The following is a 26,513-nucleotide window of genomic DNA, read 5'->3' on the forward strand; positions in this document are numbered from 1 at the left end:
ACCTTTGTTCATCTTCGGAACACAAATTAAGAGGTTTTTTTTAATCTCCCATAGAAAGCAAGGAAATACCACATTCAAGGTCCAAAGAAGTAGTAAAGAACGTGACTACAGTGGTTCAACCTTAACATTTTGAAGCGATGAGAATACTTTTTGTGCGCAAAAACAAAACCAAAATAACAAATTTATTAAATTTTTCCTTTTTCCTGTCATTCTCCTACGCAGTTGACGCAGTGAACCCAGTGCAGAACTTCCGTTTTTATGTCCGAACGCCGGCTCAGTATTGGCTGACGCTGTTCATGTGAGCACCACGACGCATACGTGTGCTGCTGATGCCGGAACGGGCAATACAGAGTCTGCGTTCTCACATAGAACACGGAATCTCTGCAATTGTGTCTTCAGCGTAAACTGTGTAGGAGAATGACAGGGTAGATAGGAAACTATAAATAAAGATTAAGAATAAAGTCATAATTTTTGTTTTGTTTTTGTGCACAAAAAGTATTCTTGTCGCTTCATAACATTAAGGTTGAACCACTGTAGTCACGTGGACTATTTTAACAATGTCTTTACTACTTTTCTGGACCTTAAATGTGGTAATTTTGTTGCTTTCTATGGGAGATAAAAAAACCTCTCAGATATCATCAAAAATATCTTAATTTGTTTACCGAAGATGAACGGGTCTTGCAGAGCGACATGAGGGTGAGTACTTAATGACAGAAATTTAATTTTTGGGTGAACTAACCCTCTAAAAAGCAGTGTAAACATATCTTAAAATTCTCCATTACACAAGAAAGAAAATCCTACAGTGTGAACGGTAAGGTAATATTCAAAAAATTCCAAAAAGTTGGTTCCGAATGCACTGTTAACATTGTTAAATATTTTTGGAGCTGGAAGCACCCTGTGAGAGCCCTAGGAGTCCCTGATGTCTGTACTCACCCTGGGCAGCAGGCGAATAGCCTGAAGAAGTCGCTGTCTGTGGGCGGAGTTTAAAATCCCGATCTCCAGCAGATCCTGGTCCTCCACGACATTACTGCCCTGCAGTCCAAAAAAAAAAAAAAAAAAAAAAAAAAAGTAAAAGTAAGAAATCAAATCATTTGTACTACTATAAGGTTCACTGCAACATGTGTTGAAGTAGTAACAAACCAAACAAACAATAATAATAGTAATAATAGTTAATATTAATTAATATTCTTAATAATACTACACAACATTACTGCCATGCCGTTAAAAAAAAAAAGAATATAAAATCAAATCATTTGCACTACTATAAAAGCTCACTGCAACGTGTTGAAGTTGTAACAACCAAACAAACAAATATAAAAATAATTGTTAATATTAATATTATTAATAATACTACTACACAACATTGCTGCCCTGCAGTAAAAAAAAAAAAAAAATTATAATTTATCATTAATTTATACTACTATAAAGGTTCACTGCAACGTCTTGAATTAGTAACAAACCAAACAAATACAACAATAAAAATAATTGTTCATATTAATAATAATAATACTATACAATACTACATAGTAAAAAAGGTCATTTGTTTTACTATAAAGTTCATTGCAACAATACCACTGAAGTAGTAACAAAAACAAATAAAGATAATAATCATAATAATAATTATTATTATTATTACATCACATTACTGCCCTGTTGTAAAAAATAAGATTATTTGTATTACTATAAATGTGCACTGCAACAATGTGTTGATGTAGTAACAAAAACAAATAAACAAAGAAAATAAATAAATACATAAATAATATTAATAAAAATAATAATAATTAATAGTTATTTTAGTATTATTATTATTATTATTATGCTTAGGCAGATTCCATCTAGTTTACATGGACAAATAAATAAGGCATAAGCTGCAATTTTTCTCTAATTAATAAAATTGCCCTCTTCAGTTTGCACGAACATCCCAATCAGGAGATCCATAAGGCCATCAAACAGTATTCAAATCAACAATCCCCAACTTGATGTGCACAGGTGCAAGAAACACATGCTGTCACACACACATATACACACAGAGCGCTATTAAGCAACTGCTGTTTCATGCTGAGTTTCACCTTTAATGACCTTTCACTACCTCCAATCAGACCAATCAACCTCCTATCTAACAGGGACGGAGATCTGAAAATACACACTATTTCTAACACACAAACAAACACACACACACAGCTTCCCTATTACAGAATTAATAGTATCTCAATTCCCCCATGTGATTCACCCATCTTCCTAAACAGGAAACACACACACACAAAGATATACATGAAAATACAAGGTGTATGAAAACATGCAGAAAGATAATTCAGGCTAAGATGTGTCTATATCACTTTACAAATTTGGTGATCCAACTCAAGTATAATTTATCGCTGATGAAATCACCTCTGAACACCAGCATCTGCTCCATTCAAAGCAATACAATCCAGACCAGAGTAATGGCACGCCGAGTAGATTTAGATTGATTGCAGGTGTCCCAAGACATTACTAATCAATCACAACACAAACCTGTTGAAAGCACACTGCTTACAGCATACTATATACTGCCTGCTATTTTATAAATATCACAGTATGCAAAGATAAATGTTTGTAAGAGTATAATCCTTAATCCAAGCTTTTGTAAAAAAAATATCTTCGCAGTTTGATCAAATAATGGGACAAGAAAATTGTTTAAAATTACACCTGATAATTCCATTTCATTTGCAATACAAAGGTCTAGTTAAGTCCACAGCATTTTGGGAAACAGTATTTCATTTGGCAAATGAAATATAGGCCATCTGAGTATTCAATGCATAATGCCAATTTGGAAACTGCACAGAATGCATAAAGCATACTGCAGAAATACGAGTAGTGTGGTACAGTGATTTATTTTCGGCATATATGTGTAAAAGTAAAAGTGCTGCCAAAATGTTACCATTTCAGATGAATTAAATGTTTAACATCCTTAACTATCTAAAACAATGCATTCTTTGAGCTGTTTTTTTTTTTTTAGAAAAACACTTCTCTTCGTGCTGCCTTAAATTAATTTATGAATGGAAACTCAACAGTTATGAAATAAGATCAATGAGTGAAAAACACCATTAATGAGAAGATCAGCAGTGCACCGCTTCAGGCTAGTGGGGAAATATATTCAGTATTTTATTTAATATTCAGGAGATAAATCCACTACACTTGAAAAGAATATATTATATATATATATAATACTTTTTTAAAGGAATTCAAAATTTGGGACAAGTAAAAACATGATTAACTGTAACTGAGTGACTGTGTGAATGCAGGTGTGCTGAATCTTGCTACAAGAAATGCCTGAACACTGAACAGAAGTAGCTGTGCAAGTAATCCATCACAAAATAAGGGATAGTTCACCCCAAAACACTGTCATCATTTACTCACCCTCATTACTCAACCTACTGTATATGACTTCCATTATTTACAATGTCACTTTCATTGTATGAACAATTCGTCCTCCTCATATAAGCTTATTAAAGCCTAAAGTCGTATTTTTAAAACTTAAAAAGCAAACAACTCTTACTCCACGAACCACAATAAAATGGTGGTTGAAATAAAATGCTGCGTGGAGTCAACCAATCAGCATGTTCAGTGGCTAAAGCCGAGTTCAGACTGCACGATTTTCAAAGCAGTTCTTTTCACACTGAATGACTATCTTGGCCAGCATTCAGTCGCTGCTGTGTTCACACTGCATGATGGATCGGCGACAGAAGGTTTCACACTGCATGACTTTACAATAGGAAGAATCGCCGACAACTCTGTCTGGCACGCAAACTACGTTTCACAACCAAACACACACGAGATGTGACAAGGAAACAACGCGATATCACGCGCGCAAGACCAGAGTTCTCACGTGAGACTGGGATTATTATTAAAAATGGTAGTGCGCAAGAAGCTTGCAATACAAATTGCCTGTGCGCTGATTTGCAGTGAAAACAAGAAAAAGAAAAGAATATGGAGGAGGAAATGGTTGGGGAGACGCGAGGAACAAGGATTGTGTGTTCTGCAGCGAGAGTTTGAGGTAAATACATAACTTTTCAATGTGCTGCTGTTGCTGATGGTCAAGCAAATGTTTGTGTTTTGTTTCTGTTTGATAGAATTGTAATGTTTGTGTGAATGAAGCCATGCTTGCTGATATTTTGGTCTATAACTCCTCCCCGAACTCCCCGCTGCTCTGTATCTTGCTCTCATTGGCTGTGGGTCATCGCCGATGTAGTTTTCAGTCAGAACACTTTTCTCACAGCAGGATTTTGAATTGCCGACAGGTCCAGATATTTAGCATGCCAAATATCTCACAGGTGTCTGCGATTCTCTCAGATCGCGTCTTTGCTCATTCACTCGCGTGAACGAGCACTGATTTGCCTGTGATTTCAGGCATTTGTTGGCGATTTCTGAAAACCTGTCGGCGGGCCATAATCATGGCTAAAATCGTGCAGTCTGAACTCGGCTTAAGTCCCACCCCCAAAAGTTCCTGAGCTTTGAAAAAGTACTACCTCGTGAGCAGGGACTTTCTGAGGTGGAACATTTTACACATTTAAACCCTGATCCCACCCCAAAGTCCCTAGTTCCTGCATGGGGAAAGTTCCTGCAGTGGAGACACAGCTAAAGTCATAGAGGTTGGGAACAACATGATGATACAATTTTCCTTTTTGGATGAACTACCCCTTTAATTGACTGAAAAACAGGAAATGGAAAACTGTTTACTAATAAAATGTACAGTAATACAACTTCACATTTATTTAAAATAAACATGTATTTATGTGTGAAAAACTGTGATAAACTGCCACACCATTCTCAACCAGTCTGTCAATGACTTGCACAGAACCACATCCACCAAATATCCTCTAAAAAATGTAATTTACAATAAAATAAATTCTTCCTCAGGGGTGGAGAAAATTTCTTTAATATCAAAATATATATTATAACAAAATAATAATATCAGCCTGTGAATGTTCTAGCATCCAACCAGTGTGAAGGACACAACAGCACACAAAGGAAACATACACCATCTCAAACCTTCAAAGTTCAGAGTAAGATAAATGACCTGCATAATGACACTAAATTGTTCATCTCAAAACTCCCAGAAGTCCTGAAGTGAGGTACAACTATCATCTCTCTGGCACTTAACTCTCTCTCTCTCTCTCTCTCTCTCTCTCTCTCTCAGGAAACGCTGTTGCCTAGCTCTTTCAGACTGAGTGCGCAGTTTAAAATTTTACTTTTAAAATGACACATTGGTTCCAGCTAAATGTTTCAGGGCAGCTCTGTATTCATGCTCTTCCAAATACCGAGGGAACTACGCACTGCAGTTTGCCTTTTATATCAACTTTATTTGAAGAAAAAGAAAAGCAATAACATTCAGAGAAACTTTACAAGCCTAGCACATCAGAGGCAAGCAGCAGACCTCCATCTAATATTAATTGTATCTGAAGGCCTTTCAGAAGCTCCGTCCTACAGAGACCAGAGGCAGAGGGAGTGTGTGTCTTTGTGGTTCATCCAGATGTCCCATTCATCCGGAGGAAATGCTTTAGCTAGAGGAGTAAAATTACATAGTAATGAACTGCTGACTGGACTAAAACACTTAAAGGTGATGAGTGTATTTTTATGTTAAAAATTTTTTAGCAGTTTAATGTGCAGAGACAACACTGGCTCAACCAATGATGGGAGATTGGGGTGGGACTATATGTTTGACTGACCAATGGCCCTGTCCCAACTTCATGTGCACTTGCGGTCTTGTGGATTACAATGTCTGCCACGTGTGCGTGTCTGTTAAATCCTCAAGACCGTAGGGCCATTTGTCATTTTAGGTTTCAGAAGGGAGCTCACGAGCCCCCAATACGTCACAAAAGTATGGACTCGGAGGATGATCGCAAGGGCTTAGGGTTTCATTTTCGACAGGGCCAATTGTTCAGGAAATGTATTTGTAAACAGTCATCACTAATGCCTTTACTAGACTTCCTAGATCACTGCCTTGAGCAAATCTGAGAAGGATTAAACAGTTAAAACAGATAAAACAGTTTCCACAGGATCACTGGGTCAATATGATTTTTGAATGTTTTTAAGTTGACTCAAGAAAAGCTCATTTTAATATTTAAGAAAAGAATTGTTTGTTGTTTTAAAATGTAATTTATTCCAGTGATGGCATCCATCCTCTGGTAGATTTGGCCATCATGCTGAAGCAATAAAAACAAGCTTCAAGCTTTAAATGCAGATTTAATGTAATTTTTTGCTTGTAGCATTGGGTTAAATATTTGCTTTACATTCTTTAGTGTTTATTATTGCTCCTTTGAATAATTTTTATTATTATTATGGTTTGTTTGTTATTGTTTGTTCAGCACAATTCACGTATGCTCAATTGGATTGAGATCTGGGGAATTTGGAGGCCAAGTCAACACCTCAAACTTGTTGTTGTGCTCCTCAAACCATTCCTGAACCATTTTTGCTTTGTGGAAGGGCGCATTATCCTGCTGAAAGAGGCCAGAGCCACCAGGGAATACCGTTTCCATGAAAGGGTGTAAATGGTCTGCAATAATGCATAGGTAGGTGGTACGTGTCAAAGTAACGTCCACATGGATGGCAGGACCCAAGGTTTCCCAGCAGAACATTGCCATCCACATGATGTAAAAGAAAGTTCTGATGCTCACGTGCCCACTGTTGGTGCTTTTGGTGGTGGACAGGGGTCAGCATGGGCACCCTGACTGGTCTGCAGCTATGCAGCCCCATACGCAACACCTTTCTATCAGAACCAGCATTAACTTCTTGAGCAATTTGATCTACAGTAGCTCGTCTGTTGGATTAGATCACACGAGAAAGTGATGCAATGTTGCTCCCCACGTGCATCAATGAGCCTTGACAGCTCATGACGCCGGTTCATCACTGCTTCTTCCTTGGACCATTTTTGATAGATACTGACCACTGCAGACCGGGAAAACTCCACAAGAGCTGCAGTTGACCAAGACGTCTAGCCATCACAATTTGGCCCTTGTAAAACTCGCTTAAATCCTTACGCTTGCCCATTTTTCCCGTTTCTAACACATCAACTTTGAGGACAAAATGTTCACTTGCTGCCCAGTATATCCCACCCACTAACAGGTGCCGTGGTGAAGAGATAATCAGTGTTATTCACCTGTCAGTGGTCATAATGTTATGTCTGATTATATGTATATAATACTTTACTTATTTCATAGAGCATTGCGGCTCTATTCCAAGACTGAATGTTCTGTATAGAAAATACACAGCTGGCTAATGAAGGTTTGAAACGCAATTATGCGTAACCTAAGACTATATAAAAGGTATTTTCTCAATTAAACATCCTTAAAGAGCATCATTTTCATGAGAGTGTGGCATTTTTCTCTCAATGTTTGCAAGTGAAGTTGTGCAGAAATCCCTTATATAGAGATAGGTGGGTGTGTATTATGCTAATTACTTACTACAGGCACACACAGTGCTTCATTCTTAGAATAACGGAGATCCATCAATATTACAATGAGAGCAATTTAACGCTATGCACCTGTGGTGAATCCAACTGAACTTTTGCAGGAAAACCTTTTGTATAAATGTACCTTGTACGCAATTATTAATTAATGAGAACCACTGTGAGCATGTTTATAAATGGAGTTTTGAATGTTTTACCTCTCAGATAAGGTCACGTTCAGTATTTTGTATTGCTAGCAGGTAAAACCGTCAATGCTGGCATTATGATGAGTGCTGACAAATCACCACTGGCTTCGGGAGGTTTTTAACACCCTATTAAGAATGCTCTGCAGGGAAATCGCGTAATCCATTTCCTTGACAACAGTTGGAAAGGAAATGCACATTTTTTAAAAAAAATCTATAGCTAAAATACTCTATTCCTTTCCTTTCTTTCTGTTGCCTCGGCAACCACAGGAATGGATGCAGGTCAGAGCTGGGGGAGGGTAATCAGCATAAGCAACTAAACACTCGCAAAACGACTCATTACACACAAACATATGCACAAGCATCCGATTCAGTCACACAATGTATAGGATTTAGTCACAGCTCCATTATACATCAGTACAGTTTAAGCCTCTATGTGGACTACAGTTCCCATGAGTCTGTGGCTCACCTGTGAATGCCACCTGTTTTAGCAACAATCTCACTGCTATCTGCACTATGACATCTTCTGAAAAGCAACAGATCCTTTTGGCAAAGCTGTAGTTGTGAAATTGTTTCATTAAAGAGCCACAGTCTGCAACAAATAAATCAGAAGTCTTAAAGTGTAAAGCCATACACAAGAACAAAACAGATTACAATGACTCACTGCATCTGCTCAAAGACATCCTTCTTGAAGCATGCAAGGTGAAATGAGTAAAACTATTTTAATAATAGTAAGTTAAGTTCACATTGTGTTCTAATGGTCTGAATATGGTACACTACAAAAAAAAAAAAAAAAAAAAATCATTCCCTTAATCAGTATTTGTGTCATGTTTTCTAGTCTTAAAAAAGTTTTCTTTTTCTCTCAGGCAAATAATTTTTCCCCCACCAAATTTTGTTAGATTTATGCTTAGAACAACAACAACAATTTTTTTTTTCCAATGAATAAAATATGCACAATTCAGAATATATTATCTGAAAACAAGCCTTAATATCAATCATAAACAATGCAAGATTGATTCTCAAGTAAATTTGTTTTAAGTAAAGTTGTTTTAAGCGTATATACACATTTCTATTGTATTTTGCAGTGTAGTGTTTGATTTACACCAACCACTGTGTGTGCATAAGAAACATTAATTAAATGTTAGAAAATTAGTTAATGGGTCACTCTTGACTTTTGTGGTTTTTAGTGCACTTTCAGTTCATCAGATCAGCAGAAAAACAGCATAACTGATCAACAACATGGATTGTGGTGTGCTGGGCAACAATACCAAAAAGCTTCTTAACTATCTTAACTAAGTGATCTTAGCAAGATTACCTAGGTCAACAGCTTGATTAATAAAAAATAATACCAGCTGACCTGCTTAAGCAGTTAAATACACTATTCAGATCCATCAGATAGACCAGAGCCAACAACCCCATACACCAGCACTAACCATCATATGGTTTATTAGAATAAGCCTAGTATAATTTTTGCAAGTTGACCATTCTGCCTTCTGTGCTACATTTAAACCAAAAGTGTGATCTCTCTCTGCAGAAGAATTTACTGGTAATCATAAATGTGCAGACAGTATTGATCGACTCTTCCAACGTGCCCCTTTATCTCTACAGGTGCTCCTAAACAACCATGATTGTTTTGGTGGTTAAACACTGATTGCTTTAACACTTTCTCCTCCAAACACACACTAGGCAAACACATTCATGCATCTGAACACGCCCACGGTGGACATGTTTTCTGCATTGTCAGAGGTGTGACGTTGACCACGTGTTGGAATGCAATGTATCAATGAGTACCCATGCAGCACTGCATTGACAACAAAAGGACTATTTACCATATAATATGTACAACAATATGTACAACATAAAGTATTATGTTATTTTTTCTATTTCTAATAATATTTTGTTTATCATATATTCTTTTTCTATTATATATTTTGTTTATTTTTTATGTATAATTGATATTTTCCTATAATATGGCTTTTTACTGAACACCTACTTACTAAAACTTCTACAATTTTCTAAACTAAATCCCTTTGCTTTCCAAAGTTCCCAAAGTGCTGATATGAGAGTACAGACAAGAAACATATAAGCCAGGCATTCAATTCACATGTTAAATGTCACACAATCCAAGGAAATACTATAGCCTTCATGACCTTTAAAGTCTACAGAATCAATGCTGAGCATTTTCCAACAATCATGTAACAGGAGACCAACAAATTAAGACACTGAGGACCAAAGTACAGAACATCTCACATAATCACAAAACAGCTTACCTGAGAACAAACAGAGAACAACAAACATTCAAGTACACATGCAAACCCACACCACCCACAAGAAGCAACTGATGACTAATGAAAAAAAAAAAAAAGACATGCTCAGAAAACTGCCTGTAGGGAAAACAGAGATGGAAGTGTGAAGGAGACACTCACCATAAACTGAACGTTGTCGAAGCCATTAGACAGCAGGTGGTTTTCGTACTGCACCAGACCGATGTTGTCCAACCACTGTCCCACGGACTGGACGGGGCAGCGGGGGCCTATCAAGGGGTGTAGAGGGAGGCGTTTGAGAAGTGAGTAGCCGTCCACCCGGTAGCAGCGACAGTCCGGCTGTGAGAGCTGGCACTGCCACATCATGTTCCGAGCAAAGTGACTGTCAAACGAACCCGCCATGCTCAACAAGCGACGGAGAGCGCGAGCGGAAACGGGAGAGACAGAAAGAGCGAGAAAAAGGACGTAGAAAAGTGATTTCAAGGAAACTAAGAAACTAATGCTTAGAAAACAGTTGAGAAAGGGAAGAACAGAAAGGGAGAGCAAAGTAGAAGAGGGTCCTCTCAGGAGAGTGAGCGTTAGGGTCCGTGCTGGTGGAGAAGTACGCCGGCTGTGGAGGTAGACATGCTGAAGGCTCCAAATTACATCCACAAGAAAGGAGAGAGATGTGCGATCACCAACCACCGCTTCGGTCGCTGTGCTGCTCAACCTGTGTCTCAATGTGTGGACAGTGCAGGCATGTGCATGTTTGCAAATGCGGGAGGGAGCGAGCGTGTGTGTGTGAAAGAGGACAGGAATGACAGCGTGCAGCTTGCTTGGTAGAATTCTGTTTCTCCAGCACTCCCACACTCATTTGTATGCCTCTGCATCCTGTGCCACTGTGCGCTCTCTCTCTCTCCCTCCCTCTTGGTCTCTCTTTCTCCCTCCCTTCTTTCCACTAGCTGTACCTCACATTGCCGATAATAGCCATCAGATCAACCCCAGCCTCTTTGTCTGAGTGCAGAAGCTGCTGTTGCTCCCTCCCACACGTACACACACATACACACACACTCTGTGGGCGTCTGTGAGCACTGGTGGAATGGCAACACAAACGGGCTTTCTGTGGACAGAAAAATGAGGGACCACTGCAGAGGAGAGGCGAGGCAAAAGTATGGGAGAGGCAAGGAGTGGAGATGAGACAAGAGGAGAGGAGATGACAGAAGAGGTGAAAGTAAAGGTGAGAAGAGATGAAAGGAGAAGATGCTAGACAAACGGCAACAATAGAGGTGGAAAAAAGGAGAGAGGAGGAGAAAGAAGGGAGGAGAGGTAAAGTGGAGGCTGTGAAAGAAAAGGCAAGGAGACAAGAGGAAGGGTGAAAGTTAAGATGGGATGAGAGTCAAATAGAAGAGGAGGTGAAAGAAGAAGAGGAGGTGAGAGGACAGGTGAGGGGAGATGTGCAAGAACTGGAGAGGAGGTGGGAGGAGGGGAGAGACGAAAGGAGAGATGGTGAAAGGAAAGGAGGACAAGAAAAGTGAGAGATTAAGTAAAGGGGAGAAGGCAAAATCAGATTATGCAAAATGAGAGGAGAGAATGGGGGAGGAGAGAGTAGAGGCTAACAGAGAGAAAGGGAGAGGAAAAGAGAAAAGAGTGAAATGAGAGGAAAAAATGACAGGAGAGGAGATAAAAGGAGAAGTTAAAGGAGTGGGGGCAGGGGTGGAGACAAGAGGCAGAGGAGGTGGGAGAAGTGGCAAAAGGAAAGGAGGCGAAAAGAAGAGGAGGTGAGACAAGAGAATGAGAAGAGGCAACAGGAGGTGAGAGGAGAAGGCAGGAGGCAAGAGGAGAGGTGAAAAAGAGGAGGAAATAGGAGAGGAGAAAAAGACAGGAAAGGATACAGAGAAAAAGGGATAGAAAAAAGAGGAAAGAGTGAAATGAGAGGAGAGAATGACAGGAGAGGAGGCAAAAGAAGAGGCTAAAGGAGTGGGGACATGGGTGGAGACGAGAGGAGAGGCAAGGAGAGGAGAAGGGAAAGGAGGTGGGAGAAGCGGCAAAAGGAAAGGAGGCAAAAAGAAGAGGAAACAGGAGGTGAGAGGAGAAGGTAAGGAGGCAAGAGGAGAGGTGAAAAAGAGGAGGAAATAGGAGAGGAGGTGATAGGAGAGGAGAGAAAGACAGGAAAGGATACAGAGAAAAAGGGATAGAAAAAGAGGAAAGAGTGAAATGAGAGGAGAGAATGACAGGAGAGGAGGCAAAAGAAGAGGCTAAAGGAGTGGGGACAGGGGTGGAGACGAGAGGAGAGGCAAGGAGAGGAGAAGGGAGAGGAGGTGGGAGAAGCGGCAAAAGGAAAGGAGGCAAAAAGAAGAGGAGACAGGAGGTGAGAGGAGAAGGCAGGAGGCAAGAGGAGAAGCAAAAAAGAGGAAATAGAAGAGGAGGTGAAATGAGAGGAGAGAAAAACAGTAAAATATACAAGAAACAACACAAAATGAAAGGGGATAGGTGGAGAGACTAGAGGTGAAAGGAGGCAAAAAGTGAGAGAAGAGAATGAGAGGAGGCAACAGGAGACAAGAAGAGAACCAAAAGGAGAGGAAAGGAGGTGAGAGGAGAAGAGAGTAGGCAAAGGGAAAGGATACAAAAGAAAAGGAGTTGAGACAAGATAATGAGAAGAGGCGACAGAAGGTGAGGGGAGAAGACAGGAGGCAAGAAGGTGAAAGGACAGGCAAAGGAGATGGGGAAAATAGGACAGGAGGTGAGAGGAGAAAAGATTAAGTAAGAGGACAGGCGAGGAGAGAATATGAATTCCCTCATTATTAGCTTTAATGGGTTTTCAGTATCATTGCTGTGAGAATCTCAGGACAGTGATCTCCAGTCAATGAGACATTCCTTTCCCTCTCAGTGTGAACAACAAAACTGTCCCAAGATCAGTGCTTAGAGGTCTAAACTGTCCATCCACTTCTTGTCCCCTTGCTCTCATTATGACTACAGGAAGAGCACAGAGACGAGAGGAGAGCGCACAGTAACCATGGTTACATCTCAAAAAGCTCCCTGTCTATGAGCGGGTCTTTGACACTACTGAAGGAAACCCTCCTGTCTCACAGTGCTGCACACTTCACAGCCGTTAGTTGATATTCTTATCAAGCCATGAGCTCCCTATAGTTATGGATATATGCTAAATCTAGTGCATCAACACTACACATACATAGACACACAAACCTGAGTGATTCTCTGTAATCCCCTCCAACTCTGTGCCAATTCCAGCACCTATGGAGCTCATAATCTTGTCAATCTGTGGAGAGGAAGAGAGAGAGAGAGAGATAAATTGTGTGTTTGCATAACGGAAGGCTCTCATCTCTATTTTTATATCCTTATTCCATGGCATTTCCCCACAGACTTCTCCTCATTGCTCTTTTCCCACAAGCTCACTTTCAGTTTTTCGTAAATGCCAGTAATTATGCTCCAAAACCACTTAATTGTTGGCTAAAAGCTGGGGGAGAAATGAGAATTTTGGGAAGGTAGTTTATCACAATCAGCTTCGTTTAAGAATATGTCAGTTCGGAGAGAACAGGGAGAGTGTTTTTTGATGAATGTCTCCTCATTAAAATGACAGTGATGTTCGGAGTGAAGAAAGTGTCGTTTCACATCCTTAAAGCCGAACACCTGCCTTCAAAGAACAGCCCTCGCTGTCTCCCAGCGGACCCTTTTTTTACTCCAAAGAGAAAGCCGCTCGGAAGCCCCAGACTAACGGATGCAGAACTCTCCCCTCTCCCCTTTGATCAGTTATTTCTAATATATGTTCTCCTTTGAAGACTTGACAGCCGGGTGAGGCTGGGGAGAAAAATGCTGTGACGCATTAAATTTATTGACTATAGAGTTTTAGTTGTCATATGAAGCGGGAAGCCCCCTTGTATCTAAACAGAAGCACTGACCTGAAAGAGATATGACTCTAAAGAAGAATTCACAGAATATTGGAGACTGAGACTCTATTTTATCATGTGTACTTTGTTTATTTGATCTTTGATAATGTTGCAATATGGTAAATCTCACAACATGTCTCTCAAAGATGTTAGAGTCATATTTTTGTCATTATTCTACTGATAATTAAGCATATTTTCCCCAAAATTTCTCATTACTGTAAAAAAATTGAAATAGCAAAGTATTTAAACGTGATGGTAATAAGAATTTGAGGGTTAAATGTGCTTAACTGTCATGAAAAGAAATAAATGAAAATCAAAATAATCCTGGATTTCATTATGCAAACAACACCTTATTTTAATTATAGACATGTTTTTGTTTTGATTTATTAGTTCACTCAGTATAATTAGGATGTCATTATTCAAAGACACTTCCTCCATTAATTGACTGATTGCTTGACTTTTATATGCTACATTACCCTGAATAAAAGCTGCCCCAGTAAAAACAGATCACCATCAGTGCAAAACAGAAGCGCAAACGTGTCCCAGGCCTATCATTATGCATATTTTATATATTAAAGAAACACATTAAAAATCATTTAGCTGCCATGACAACATTGTTGAATAATTTAGGCTTTCTGGCAAAAGGGCATGATTTTTACATCACACATCAAAAACATACGCAGAGCATCGAAAGAAAACCTTTCAAGCCAGTCAGCTTGGTTACTTCAAGCTAAGTGAATTAATTAAGTGGAAATGATTCTGCAATTAGCTGGTAATTAAAACGTTATTACCTCTTCCCACTCTGCCGTAAAGGAGGGGGTTCTCTCCAGTCTGTTGGGGCTGCTTTTACCGGGGCTGCTCTGCCCTCTGGAGCTCCACTGCTCTTCCTCGATGGGGGACACAGCCACCAGGTTAGAGTCTGATTTGGAGAAATTTCTGGACAGCTGAAGGTCCAACACATTTTTTGGCATGGACCTCATCCTCCCAAGTGTGCAGGCTCTTTCTTCGTAGCTGGTATTGCTGCTCGCTGGGCTATTGCCGCCCGTGCTGTTGTTCCGGGCCTCCCCGTTCCTCACATGCACGCCTGTGGTCTTGTCACCCTGTTTGCCGAGCGTAAACGTGCCCTGGTTGACCTGTGTGTGAAAAATCGTCCTGTAGACTATCTGCGGTTTGGCTTCTCTTTGGGTCTTAAGGGCAGAAGCCTCACTGCCGGTGCGAGGGAACGGAGGAGAGTACTCGGGCGCTCTGAGAAAATTCCCGTGCCGGAGCGGAGGCTCAGGGCCGCTGAACTTCCGCACTTTGCCGTAGAGTTGGTAAGGGTTATCGGGGGATTCACAGGCAGGAGATGAACCGTGAAGGAGGCCGGCAAACTGCTCGGGAACGTGGCTGTTTCTCCGGTCGTCTCGCTCTATGCACTCTTTCTGGTGTGCCGCCTCATCTGCAGGGGGGGAAAAAAAATCAGTAAAATCGGATTCTCAAAGCTTCATTCTTTCTGTCTCATGTTAAATCGTTTCTTTTATACATAATACACAAACACACATAAATAACAGTATAAACAAACCATTTAAAATGTAACACAATGTCTCTATGAGCGCCTGGACAGTGTACTCCCTTTAACAAAAAAAAAAAAAGAAAGAAAGATACAAATGTGTCCTCATTCTGATGTACAAGCATCCAGGCAGATGCCAGATATGAACTAGTGTTGTGTATGTGTATGTCATTTGGTCGACTTGCTGTTGAGACAAGCACCAAATGAGTGCCTGAGGCTGGGGGCAAACCAATCTGTTCAGTGGGGTGAGACAGACCTTGTTCTTATCCTCCTTTTGTACCTTATGGCCTATAGAGGACTGTATCCTGTACTGTCCCGTGTAAAGAAGCCCAGGACCCCTTCACTAAAGAGCTCTTAAAAGCTGTCCTCAGGCAGCATGTGATCTGCAGTGTAAATGAGGAGAAATCTCAGTTCATGGAGGTCACTGGGTTTATTCAGGTCTTGATAAATATGAACGGTGTATTTATTTTTAGGCTCATATGTTTAAATTCCAGTAAGGGCGTCTGCATTCATCAAGATGTAGGTGTTCTTCCTGTTTCTCTGTTTATTTGGTACAGTCATGAGTGTTGGAGGTTTTAGAGGTTTTTTTTTTTTTTTTTTTTTTTTTTTTCTTGTTAAAATGTAAACAAATAATAATAGCTAGATTTTTTAATATTTTTTTTTAGAAAAAAAAAAAACATGAAAAAAACATTGAAAAGTTAAATCTTACAAAAGTAATAGCATACCTTTCCTTAATAAGCTGTATGACTTGAGGTATCACTCATGTCTGTAGCACAAAATGTGTGAGACATTTTATGCACCTGAATTCAACTCAGTCTGTGTGAATCCCTAACCTTTAAGTTTGAGCAATAGCATGGGCGTCAGAAGCAAAAAAAAATGTGGGTGTGTCCTCCCCCAGAAAAAATTTACTGGAGTAGATCTGTGTTGTTTCCCAACCTTTTTTTTTTTTTTTTTTGCCACCGCACAGTTTCGATATGTAAAAAATCCCACGGCACACCACTAAGCACTTAAGTAGCACAAAAATGCGTTGCTTCAAATGGCATATTAAATCTGGATATTATATTAAAAGTAGTAATCACATTTAATGTGAAACTTGAGCTTAAGTCAGGTAGGAACACAATAAGGTCAAACAGTTATATGATGTTGCTGGTGATTATGATAAATTTAGGCTACATGTCGTTGCTGTTGGGTGGAAACTCATATTTTTAAAATAATTATTTGCCATCAAAATTGGTATTATAGCTTTGTATATGGTCAAACATGTGCATGTGTCATTATAATATTATCATTTTATGAAAATTAAGCTCAGATGGAATTACAAGGTTTTTGAACAGCGAATGAATATTTTGTTTGTCACTGGAACAGCTGCTTCTGTGTTTTCATCACCTTACAGGTTATAAAGTTTATTGTAGCTATGTGGTCGCTCAGTTTTTCCTTGTTGTTGAGTACATTTGGACAAAATCTCATGGTATGAAAGGTGAAGCGCTATGCATAGGATATTTAAAACAGCATATTGGCTATAACTAGATGGCAAATAGCAGACTAAGACTCTTTCCACTCTTTAAATACAAAAAACATTAGCCTTTATAGACGTAGTGTTTCTTGAGAAAAGAAAATGCTGTACTTATTCAAAAATCAGTTCTTTATTTACCTTTGCATTGCAAACAAGCAAAGATCTCCAAACCAGGGTTGCCAGGTTTTCACATAAAAAAAAAACAAAAAAACACCCAATTTCTACTTAAAGGTGCCCTAGAATCAAAAATTTAATTTACCTGGGCATAGTTGAATAACAAGAGTTCAGTACATGGAAATGACATACAGTGAGTCTCAAACACCATTGTTTCCTCCTTCTTATATAAATCTCATTTGTTTAAAAGACCTCCGAAGAACAGGCGAATCTCAACATAACACCAACTGTTACGTAACAGTCGGGATCATTAATATGTACGACCCCAATATTTGCATATGCCAGCTCGTGTTCAAGGCATTAGACAAGGGCAGCCAGTGTTAACGTCTGGATCTGTGCAGCTGAATCAACAGTGGCAGATGGCAGATGAAGCGATAATAACTGACATGATCCATGATTACATGATATTTTTTGTGATATTTGTGAATTGTCTTTATAAACCCCTGGTAAAAAACGTGTTCCAGGGAGTAAAAACCACATTTGTGGTAGGGTTTCCCTGGTAAAATTTGCATTCCAAGGGTTAAATATCATGTTATTTAGAGTCGCTTCAATCTGCAAACATGAAAAACAACCTGTGGCAACAGTATTAAAGTAGCCCAATTCTGCGGGAAAACCGCGGACTTGGCAACACTGCTCCAAACTGCGTGCAGCACTTCTTTCACAACAGAGGCGGGTGGAGTTATGAGGTTTAACTATCAGTTTGAGGAACCAATGGAGTTACAAGGTTTAGTCACACTCTCTTTTAAATGCTTTTCATTGGTTAAATGTTTGTTAAACTCTAAGGATGTACGTAAAGTCTGTAAAAATGTAAAGGATGACCAATAAAACAAAACAAAAATGACTAAATAAAGAGATACAAAGTTTTCACCTGACAGCAACGATATATATTCTTTTGTCGTAGCATTTGAATTATTAATTTTATTTTTTGATATTTGATAATTTTGATAATTTTCCACGGCACCCCTGACAACCTGTCACAGCACACAAACTGAGTTTAATTTATATGGACTCTGAATGAGCCAAGTGGAATGGATTTGAGGAAGCAGCAGTCAAGGCTGTAGCTAAAACACGGAATGGAGTTTTCTGCAGATGAAAATTACACGCAGACCTAACTAATTATAATAAATGTAAGTAAAATTTGGTCAAATAAACACACATTTAGTATCTTCAATCAAGCCATTGCATGCACACACACACACACACACACACACACACACACACACACACACACACACACACACACACACACACACACACACACACACACACACACACACACACACACACATATATTGGTACATCCTGCTTTGATCCTGTCCAGACAGTCACATGAGTTTCCTTTTATCTCATAATGCAGAATAATCAACTGAACAGAACGCTCTGCTACAGGCCAAAATAACCACCGGAATAGAGGAATCTGAAAGGAACACAGAGAAAGATGCTATTTTTATTTTGCATCAAAAAAGCGTTGATCTTGCATAAAGCTCTCAGCACCAATAAACAAGACTAAATGGAGACCAAGCAAATTCAGCTTTGATGAATAACTAAAACGGCTCTCAGAAGCATTTCTGGTTTCGTCCCGTCACATCCCAACCCCACAAGTCCTCAAAACAGGCTCTGAATGAGTGTTTTAAACCTCATTAAATTATGCCTATAAAGAAGCGCAGTCATGGCATGTAAAATAAATCACAGGACTGCATTTGCATGTACGGCGCCACCTCAACATGCTGGATCTTATATCTAGTATCTCAAGTGAAAATGCAGCGTCCCGTGTGATAAATACGGGTGTGGACGGCAGAAGACATGCAGCGCTTAAAAGGTTTTTGATGCATATGCTGGATTGGACACCAGCAGTCAGATTTAGTGAATGCAGAGCGACATGAGGCTAAACAGGATATCAGTATCTATAACACTCCGAGGGAAACATCAGAGCTCAACGCTCCCACATCCCGTCCTTTCCCGGCACCTATGTCGTGTTCCAGCTTGTGTAAACAGCATTTTCAACTGATAAAGATCAAATTACACTCCTGCAGGCTGAGGGAGAGCAAAACAGGTGGAGACAACAAGAGACTAAGTATATCTTGCATACAAAATTAACAAATTAATTAAATTTACAAATTAAGTTTAAAGGGATAGTAAAATAAAAAAAATCTGTCATCATTTACTTACCTTCATGTTGTTCCAAACGTTTATGACCAGTTTTTTTATAACAGCATGGAAAAGAGTGACTAGTTCATTGTTCAAAATGTCTCCTTTTGCGTTTCATGGAAGGAAGGAAGTCATACAGCTTTGAAGCGACATGAGAGTGAGCCAGACAGAATTTTTGGCTGTAATAATTCAAGTTTGCTTATGACCCTTAAGAGAAAGGATAATGTTGTGCAAAAGGACCTGTGTCAGTTTTGATCATCTAGACTAAAAGGAACGCAAGTTAAACGCCATGATGAGTTCATCTTGATAGAGAGAGAGAGAAACAGCATGAGATATCACAACAGTAGTAAAGGTCACTGCCATCTTAGACAAAACAGCGGTCGGCATACAAAACACAGAGAGGCCTTGACCGTCATCTGCGAGAAGCCAAATACAAACACGCTGCAGGAAAAACTCACACTGAAAAGGATCAAAAGAAAAAAAAGAACAAGGTAGATTGACTATCTGAATAATTCAATGGATAATCTGCCTTACATTATATCTACACTGCAAGAAAGTTACACGGCTCAACTAGTCTAGTTCTATGTTCCCATTCCGCTATTTTTCTATGAAAACTTCCTGTGGCCTCTTTACCACTCCAATAAAGATGCATATCTGCCCCCTAAAACCACATGATGCCAACAGTATCGTGATAGGTCTATCATCTGTATCAATAGTTTGAGAATGCAGTATTTGATTAAAGGAACACTCCACTTTTTTTGAAAATAGGCTCATTTTCCAACTCCCCTAGAGTTAAACAGTTGAGTTTTACCGTTTTCGAATCCATTCAGCCGATCTCCGGTTCTGGCGGTACCACTTTTAGCATAGCTTAGCATAGTTCATTGAATCTGATTAGACCGTTAGCATTGCGCTTAAAAATGACCAAAGAGTTTTGATATTTTTCCTATTTAAAACTTGACTCTTCTGTAGTTAAATCGTGTACTAAGACCGGCGGAAAATAAAAAGTTGTGATTTTCTAGGCTGATATGGCTAGGAACTATACTCTCATTCAGGCGTAATAATCAAGGAACTTTGCTGCTGTATCATGGCTGCAGCAGTGCAATGATATTACGCAGCGTCTCTCACAAACGTCTCCATGGTTGCAAGGCACGTTCCCTGTGCAAGCAGGGGCTCACGGGCGCTGCGTAATATCATTGCACTGCTGCAGCCATGGAACGGCAGCAAAGTTCCTTGATTGTTACGCCTGAATGAGAGTATAGTTCCTAGCCATATCAGCCTAGAAAATCACAACTTTTTATTTTCCGCCGGTCTTAGTACACGATTTAACTACAGAAGAGTCAAGTTTTAAATAGGAAAAATATCGAAACTCTTTGGTCATTTTTAAGCGCGATGCTAACGGTCTAATCAGATTCAATGAACTATGCTAAGCTATGCTAAAAGTGGTACCGCCAGAACCGGAGATCGGCTGAATGGATTCGAAAACGGTAAAACTCAACTGTTTAACTCTAGGGGAGATGGAAAATGAGCCTATTTTCAAAAAAAGTGGAGTGTTCCTTTAATTTAACATCAAATAAAGGACTTAACATGAAAAAACTAAATCCGTAAAGTTTCATGTTAAAGTCGGAATTAAACGGAAGTTGCAATAGTTTTTTCTTCCCTATTGTGACACATATCTGAGTGAAACAGTTTCTGGAATGAGAAAAAAATGCACTGTAGGGCAGGACTTGATTTCGTCCTTGGGAATTGATTGGATGATAGGAAGCTGGCGTTGCTAACTAAATGGAGGCAGATCTGAACGCCAGCTTGCAGTCAGTTGTGGACGACATTTAGTCCCTCCCTCCACCGAGAGACACGTCATGAAGAAAACAGACACCGCTTCAAGGGGGAGGGGAGGTTAGCGTTTTTGATTAAGGATTATGAGTGCACATGAATTAAAATAATAATAATAATAAGAAGAAGAAGAATAATGATGTGCACAGATAAATCCTTTATAATAAACACAGCAACATTCTGTAAATAAAATAAGAATTGTCAATTTTGATTTCATGGTGACTTGGAAAATGAGTGTGTTAACCAGGCTGACAGGAAGGCAGAAGTGGATAACCATCTACAGTATAGAAACCACTCAGCACACCTACACAGCCATAATGGAAAGTTCACTTCAGTTTCTGGGAAACAGATCAAATAAAATGTACAATTTATGGGTAATATACAGGCATGAGTGCTTCGAGATCTTTGCCATCACTGAGAGAAATCTGTCACCAAGCTACAAGAGATATCAGGGGAAAGAGATTGTTTTGTGTGTGTGTGGGTCTGAACGTTTTCTGAGAAATCGAATCTGCACAGGAATGTTTGGAAAAAGTCATAAATAAAATAAAATAAAATTAAAAATAAATAAAAAACACAAAGGCCATTTTCTAGCCAAAACATTTATATTTACTAAAGAAATTTTGGTTACACTTTATTTTGATATTCCAGTTTAGTATATCCACTTTAGACATTACACTTGTGTCTACCCATACGCACATTTTGCATGATGCAACTTATGAAATAAAAAAATGTTTTGCTAGACTTTTTTAGTCTGTACTGGATTCAGTGTGTGTTCAGTGTTTCAAATATTCCACTTTTGACATGGTACTAACTACAAGCCGCTTAAGTATAACTCTCATTTCTATAATGACAACCCTCTGAAGATTTTAGCATGGTAATGAATATGACAATGTTAATGTATTTGGTCTTGGCCGGCTCCAGCATCACACGCATGTGTCATGGTGCACATGAACAGCTCGGCCAATACTGAGCCACTTTCGGATGTAAACACGGAAGCTCTGCACTGCATTCACTGTGTCAAAGGCATATGAGTCTGACACAGTAGAGAAGAAATTGTTGATTATAGTCATTATTTTTGTTTTGTTTTTGCGCACAAAAAGTATTCTTGTCACTTCATAACATTAAGGTTGAACAACTGTAGTCATGTTGACTATTTTAACAATGTCTTTGGTACTTTTGCGCTGCTTTCTTTTGGGGATAAAGAAAAACTCTATCTTTTCATTTCATAATTAATGACAGAAATGTCATTTTTGGGTGAACTAACCCTTTAAAGACCCATCAGCCTGTGTCATCTAGAGTTTCATGACAGAACTAGGAATTAATTTGCAACTACATGCCAACTAACTCTCAGTCTTAGTAGAATAAGTTGACATGTAGTTGCAAAGTTACTTATACTCAGTAGAATGTCTGTTGGGGATCATCAAAACAAAGTGTAAATAAAGCAGGTATTAAGCAGACAGTCTACTAATACTCTAATGACTGCTAGTTGACATGCAGTACTTATAGTTTGTAGGACGTCTAAAGTGGATGATTAAAAAAAAAGTGTTACCAACATTTTCATGACTTTTCAAGATCTAATTAATTTCCATGAATATTTCCATTTTCAATTTTAAAATTCCCTGATATTTCCAGGTTTACTACTGGAAGCCTAAACAAACCAATGAATTTTTTTTTTTTTTTTTTTAATGAAACGAACCAATAGAACATTACCGAAATATTAATCAATGAATGAACAGATGACCTGGACAGTGGAATAGTATATCTTATTTTAGTGTCTAACCTCCTCTTTAAATTCTAATATCAGTTCTTTTTTCCATATTCCTCTCAGATTAGATCTACATCTGGAACCGCAACAGGTGACATCCGGTAGTCATGGAAACAACACAGTGGCTTCCTAAAATCATGGGCTCAAAGCTCTAGGGTTTTTAGAAGGGAGAGAGGAAACAGAGAAAGCAAGAAGACAGACAGATAGAAAGAAAGAAAGTGATTTACTGTGGCGCCATCTGAACTGACCCACAGGGCAAAGAATCAGAGACATCTCAGCAGAAGTGCTCAAGTCTTATCTGAGCACAGCAGAGAGTGCATCAAAAGCTCACGCAGTGTACAAAAGGCTGATCTGGGGTCAGCGGGAGGAAATCTATCCCGCAGCACAGTGTCTGAACTCTTCCCACGTAATTAGATCGCTTGGGTTACTTGTCGTAATTTATAAAGACACGTATATGAGAAACTCAAGCTTTGAGGCAAAAACTATGGGGCAGAGATCATCCTCTGTTAAAAACAAATCCTTCCCATTCAATATGATGCACTGACAGGCAATGTACTCAAAAAAAATACAAAAAAATAAAACTAAAATGAGCAGAGAACAGGTGCAAAACGCTACTGAATCACCAGCCATGGCCCATTTCTGTCATCATTTAAACATTCCAAACTCCAAAGGAAGTAACATAAAGGGTGTTCAGACAATTTCAAGTCACTATAATCCGATTCTACTAAGGCTTTTTGTGAAATTTTCCCTTTTACTGTACATTTTTTACTAAGGCTCTGTATCATATTTGATAAGCAAATTTCTTTTAAATTATCAACATGATCAAAACTTTGCTGAAAAACTACAATCTACTACCTGCCTTCTGTCATCTGACTGATAATTTATACTTTTTTAGCCAGTAAAAGGGCCTATTAGTATAATTGTAGATCATATTAAAAATTCAGGTCATAGTACATTTGTATTTTTGCTTTGAAATCTTTACTAAGTAAATGTAAGAATACATTTTAATATTTTATTGTTAGTCTTTTTTTTTTTTTTTTTTTGGTGTTTAAATGTATCAAAAATGATACATCAGGCTTTTGAGGATTATTTTATGTGCAGGCGTGCACATAACTGGTATAATAAAAAAATATAAAGATGAAATATAAAAATATAAAAAATAAAAGATGCGTACCAGAAAGCGCTTTTGAATACCAACATTTTTTGGGACACGTTTACTTACAGGAGTAAGGTTTTTCCCCATCTCTGGTAAGTTAGCAATCATGATGATAAGTGTGTTCATTTATTATTAGGGGTGCAATGGATCGCAGTTGATCCATGATCCGTACGGACCAGGCCCTACGGTTCGGCATGGATGTGATTCAAGGATTAACTGCTAAGTTTAACCATCATAATGTGAAAGTTTATCATTTAGACATGTTTTGTCTTGCCAATTTACACATTCAAACGATTTTAAACATGGAAGAAGAGTCAAAAATTGGGACTCACGTGCCTCACACACCTGAAGGCTTTCAGAGAGCGCTCGAACACCAAATTAATTCTTTTTTCATGTTTACTTGCGCTTGAACGGACACATACACACAAAATTTTGTCAAAATACCCGTCTCGCAAGTATTCTCTCGGTTATGTCATAAGTGAACGGTTGAGAAAGAAACCGGATATGTGTCAGTATATTCGGTCCGTGCATTCTGTCTTAAAGTGACAGCAGCCTAATATTATCATCAGTGTTCGAGGGCAAAGAAGATAGTGAGGAGAGTAGTCAGGAGGAAAGTGATGACGACAACTTGTAGGATAAGAGTGCTGCTTAAAGTTTGAGTACCAAGCAGCATCTCCACATGCTCTTTTGTATTGTATTGCATTGCATTACATGTGTTGCACTCACAATAAGAACTACAAGGTTTATCATAAAAATAGGCAATTAAATATCATCTTACTAAGACATATTGGGAGATATACAGTGAAAACTGATATTTATATGCATTTTATATAAGTAGTCTGTTATAATGTCATAAAGATCTTTTTAGATGATCAGAATTTCATCTTATTTTTTGGTCATATAAATATCAGCAACTTAGTTTAACTTTAGTTTAACAGAGGATTTAGAATTCGAAGATTTAGAGCTCAGGTCGTGTGGACCACTTGTGGTTTTAAAACCATAGTAAATGAGGACTTAATTTTGATTTCGGTTGACTAGACTGCTGGGTATAAGAGCAGCTTACAAGAGGTCTTATCCAGATGATGAGCTTATGCTGCTGTATTTCTGACTCACTAGTGTGAAGAGCTCCTCCAGAACATGCAGTAAACAGCAGGGAGGAGAACATCAGCCAGAGCGAGTGATACAACAGGAGCTGCAGTGCATGCTGGGGCGACACTGAAGTACGAAACCCAGCTTGAATCCAAAGCCAGACAGGGGTTTTATTAAAAAGAGTCTATATTCTTAAAAAGTAGTGAATCTTCCCTCCGTTCATTAAACGAACACCCATGGTTAAAAATATCACATGCTGCAATAACTCAAGTCCACCTACCTCCTTCTTGAAAACCTGTGCTCGTATACCTTAGCAAACAGGTATGAAGCAGCAAAACAGCCAGCAGGACTTTCCAGGACAACGATCTTATGAGGAATGAGGCTATGTGTGCGAGTCCCACCTCTGAGGTCACACTCACACACATTCGTTTACATGAAGCTTTTCATTCTCAAAGATCTGATAGGGCCACTGTTGCACCACACAGCATTCCAGTGATGTTTCTGTGCACACATTGACACATTCTCATCTGTGCACATACTCACACACAGCACTGTCATGTCTTGTCATGTCACAGCAGAAACTGAAAGATAAGTTTTTTAGACGTATGTATTTGTGAACTTATCCATTATAAGGGATTGAAGTTGAAGTTGTTTATCTATTTAGATTAGTCTAAAATTCAAAATCAGGGTGGGGTTGTAGATGCAGGAGGAAGTAATGGTGGAGAACAGTAGAAAAAGAGCAGAATGGGCTGAGCCGCTCACACACACACACACACACACACACACACACACACACACACACACACACACACTGAGCTGATGGCTGTCTTTTCCAGTGGATTAAAGGCCACATGTTTAATTGCTTGTTAACAAATGTTTACTGCGCCGTATTGAACTGCACCCATTTCCTGCCAAAAATAGGGCCAGAGATCCTGCCAGTCCTACAGCAGCTCGCAGAGATAGAAAGAGAGGAAAACGTATGTGTACCCGTGCATTTTACATTGAATAAATAAAGAAATAAATATAGGACTCTAATATTACAATGCATAAAACAACATTCTTAGTGCTTGCTAAGGCATATTGCTACACTCTAAAAAATTCTGGGTTAAAGACAACCCAAGTTGGGTTGAAAATGGACAAACCCAGCAATTGGGTTGTTTTAAGGGTTAAATGTTTTCCCAACCTGCTGGGAAGTTTTAATTAACTCGACTATTGTTTAAAAATTACTGTATTGCTTAATTAAAATTAACCCAAATGTGTTGGAAATGAACATTTATCAGTGTTCAATGAATAATTATTAAACAATAAACATTTATTAAATTGCTTATTAATACATTTATATTAATAAACTATTCAACTATTAAATTTATATTAATAAAATATTAAAGCTTATTAATAAACATTCACCTTTTGTCTATTATTGTTGTCTCTAATTGCATCTGGTTTTTATTTTCCCAACTATTTTGGGTTCATTTTAAGCTAGCCATATAGCAATTTTTTAATAATAGTTGGTTT

The 26,513-nt window shown here is 38.7% G+C and overlaps 1 protein-coding gene across 6 annotated transcripts in view; it reads right to left on the reverse strand.

Annotated features, from left to right (window-relative positions):
* Window positions 1-26,513, reverse strand: part of anks1b (ankyrin repeat and sterile alpha motif domain containing 1B) — a 210,699-nt gene that overhangs the window by 48,723 nt on the left and 135,463 nt on the right. For all 6 annotated transcript variants that reach the window (XM_067391990.1, XM_067391989.1, XM_067391988.1 and 3 more), the window contains 4 exons: window positions 14,566-15,212; window positions 13,074-13,146; window positions 10,053-10,159; window positions 934-1,032 (listed from right to left, as the gene is read on the reverse strand). In XM_067391990.1, coding sequence (XP_067248091.1) covers window positions 934-1,032; window positions 10,053-10,159; window positions 13,074-13,146; window positions 14,566-15,212 — 926 coding nt within the window. The remainder of the gene's footprint in view (window positions 1-933; window positions 1,033-10,052; window positions 10,160-13,073; window positions 13,147-14,565; window positions 15,213-26,513) is intronic.

This window comes from Chanodichthys erythropterus, chromosome 8 (genome assembly GCF_024489055.1).
Source record: "Chanodichthys erythropterus isolate Z2021 chromosome 8, ASM2448905v1, whole genome shotgun sequence".
Classification (NCBI taxonomy): domain Eukaryota; kingdom Metazoa; phylum Chordata; class Actinopteri; order Cypriniformes; family Xenocyprididae; genus Chanodichthys; species Chanodichthys erythropterus.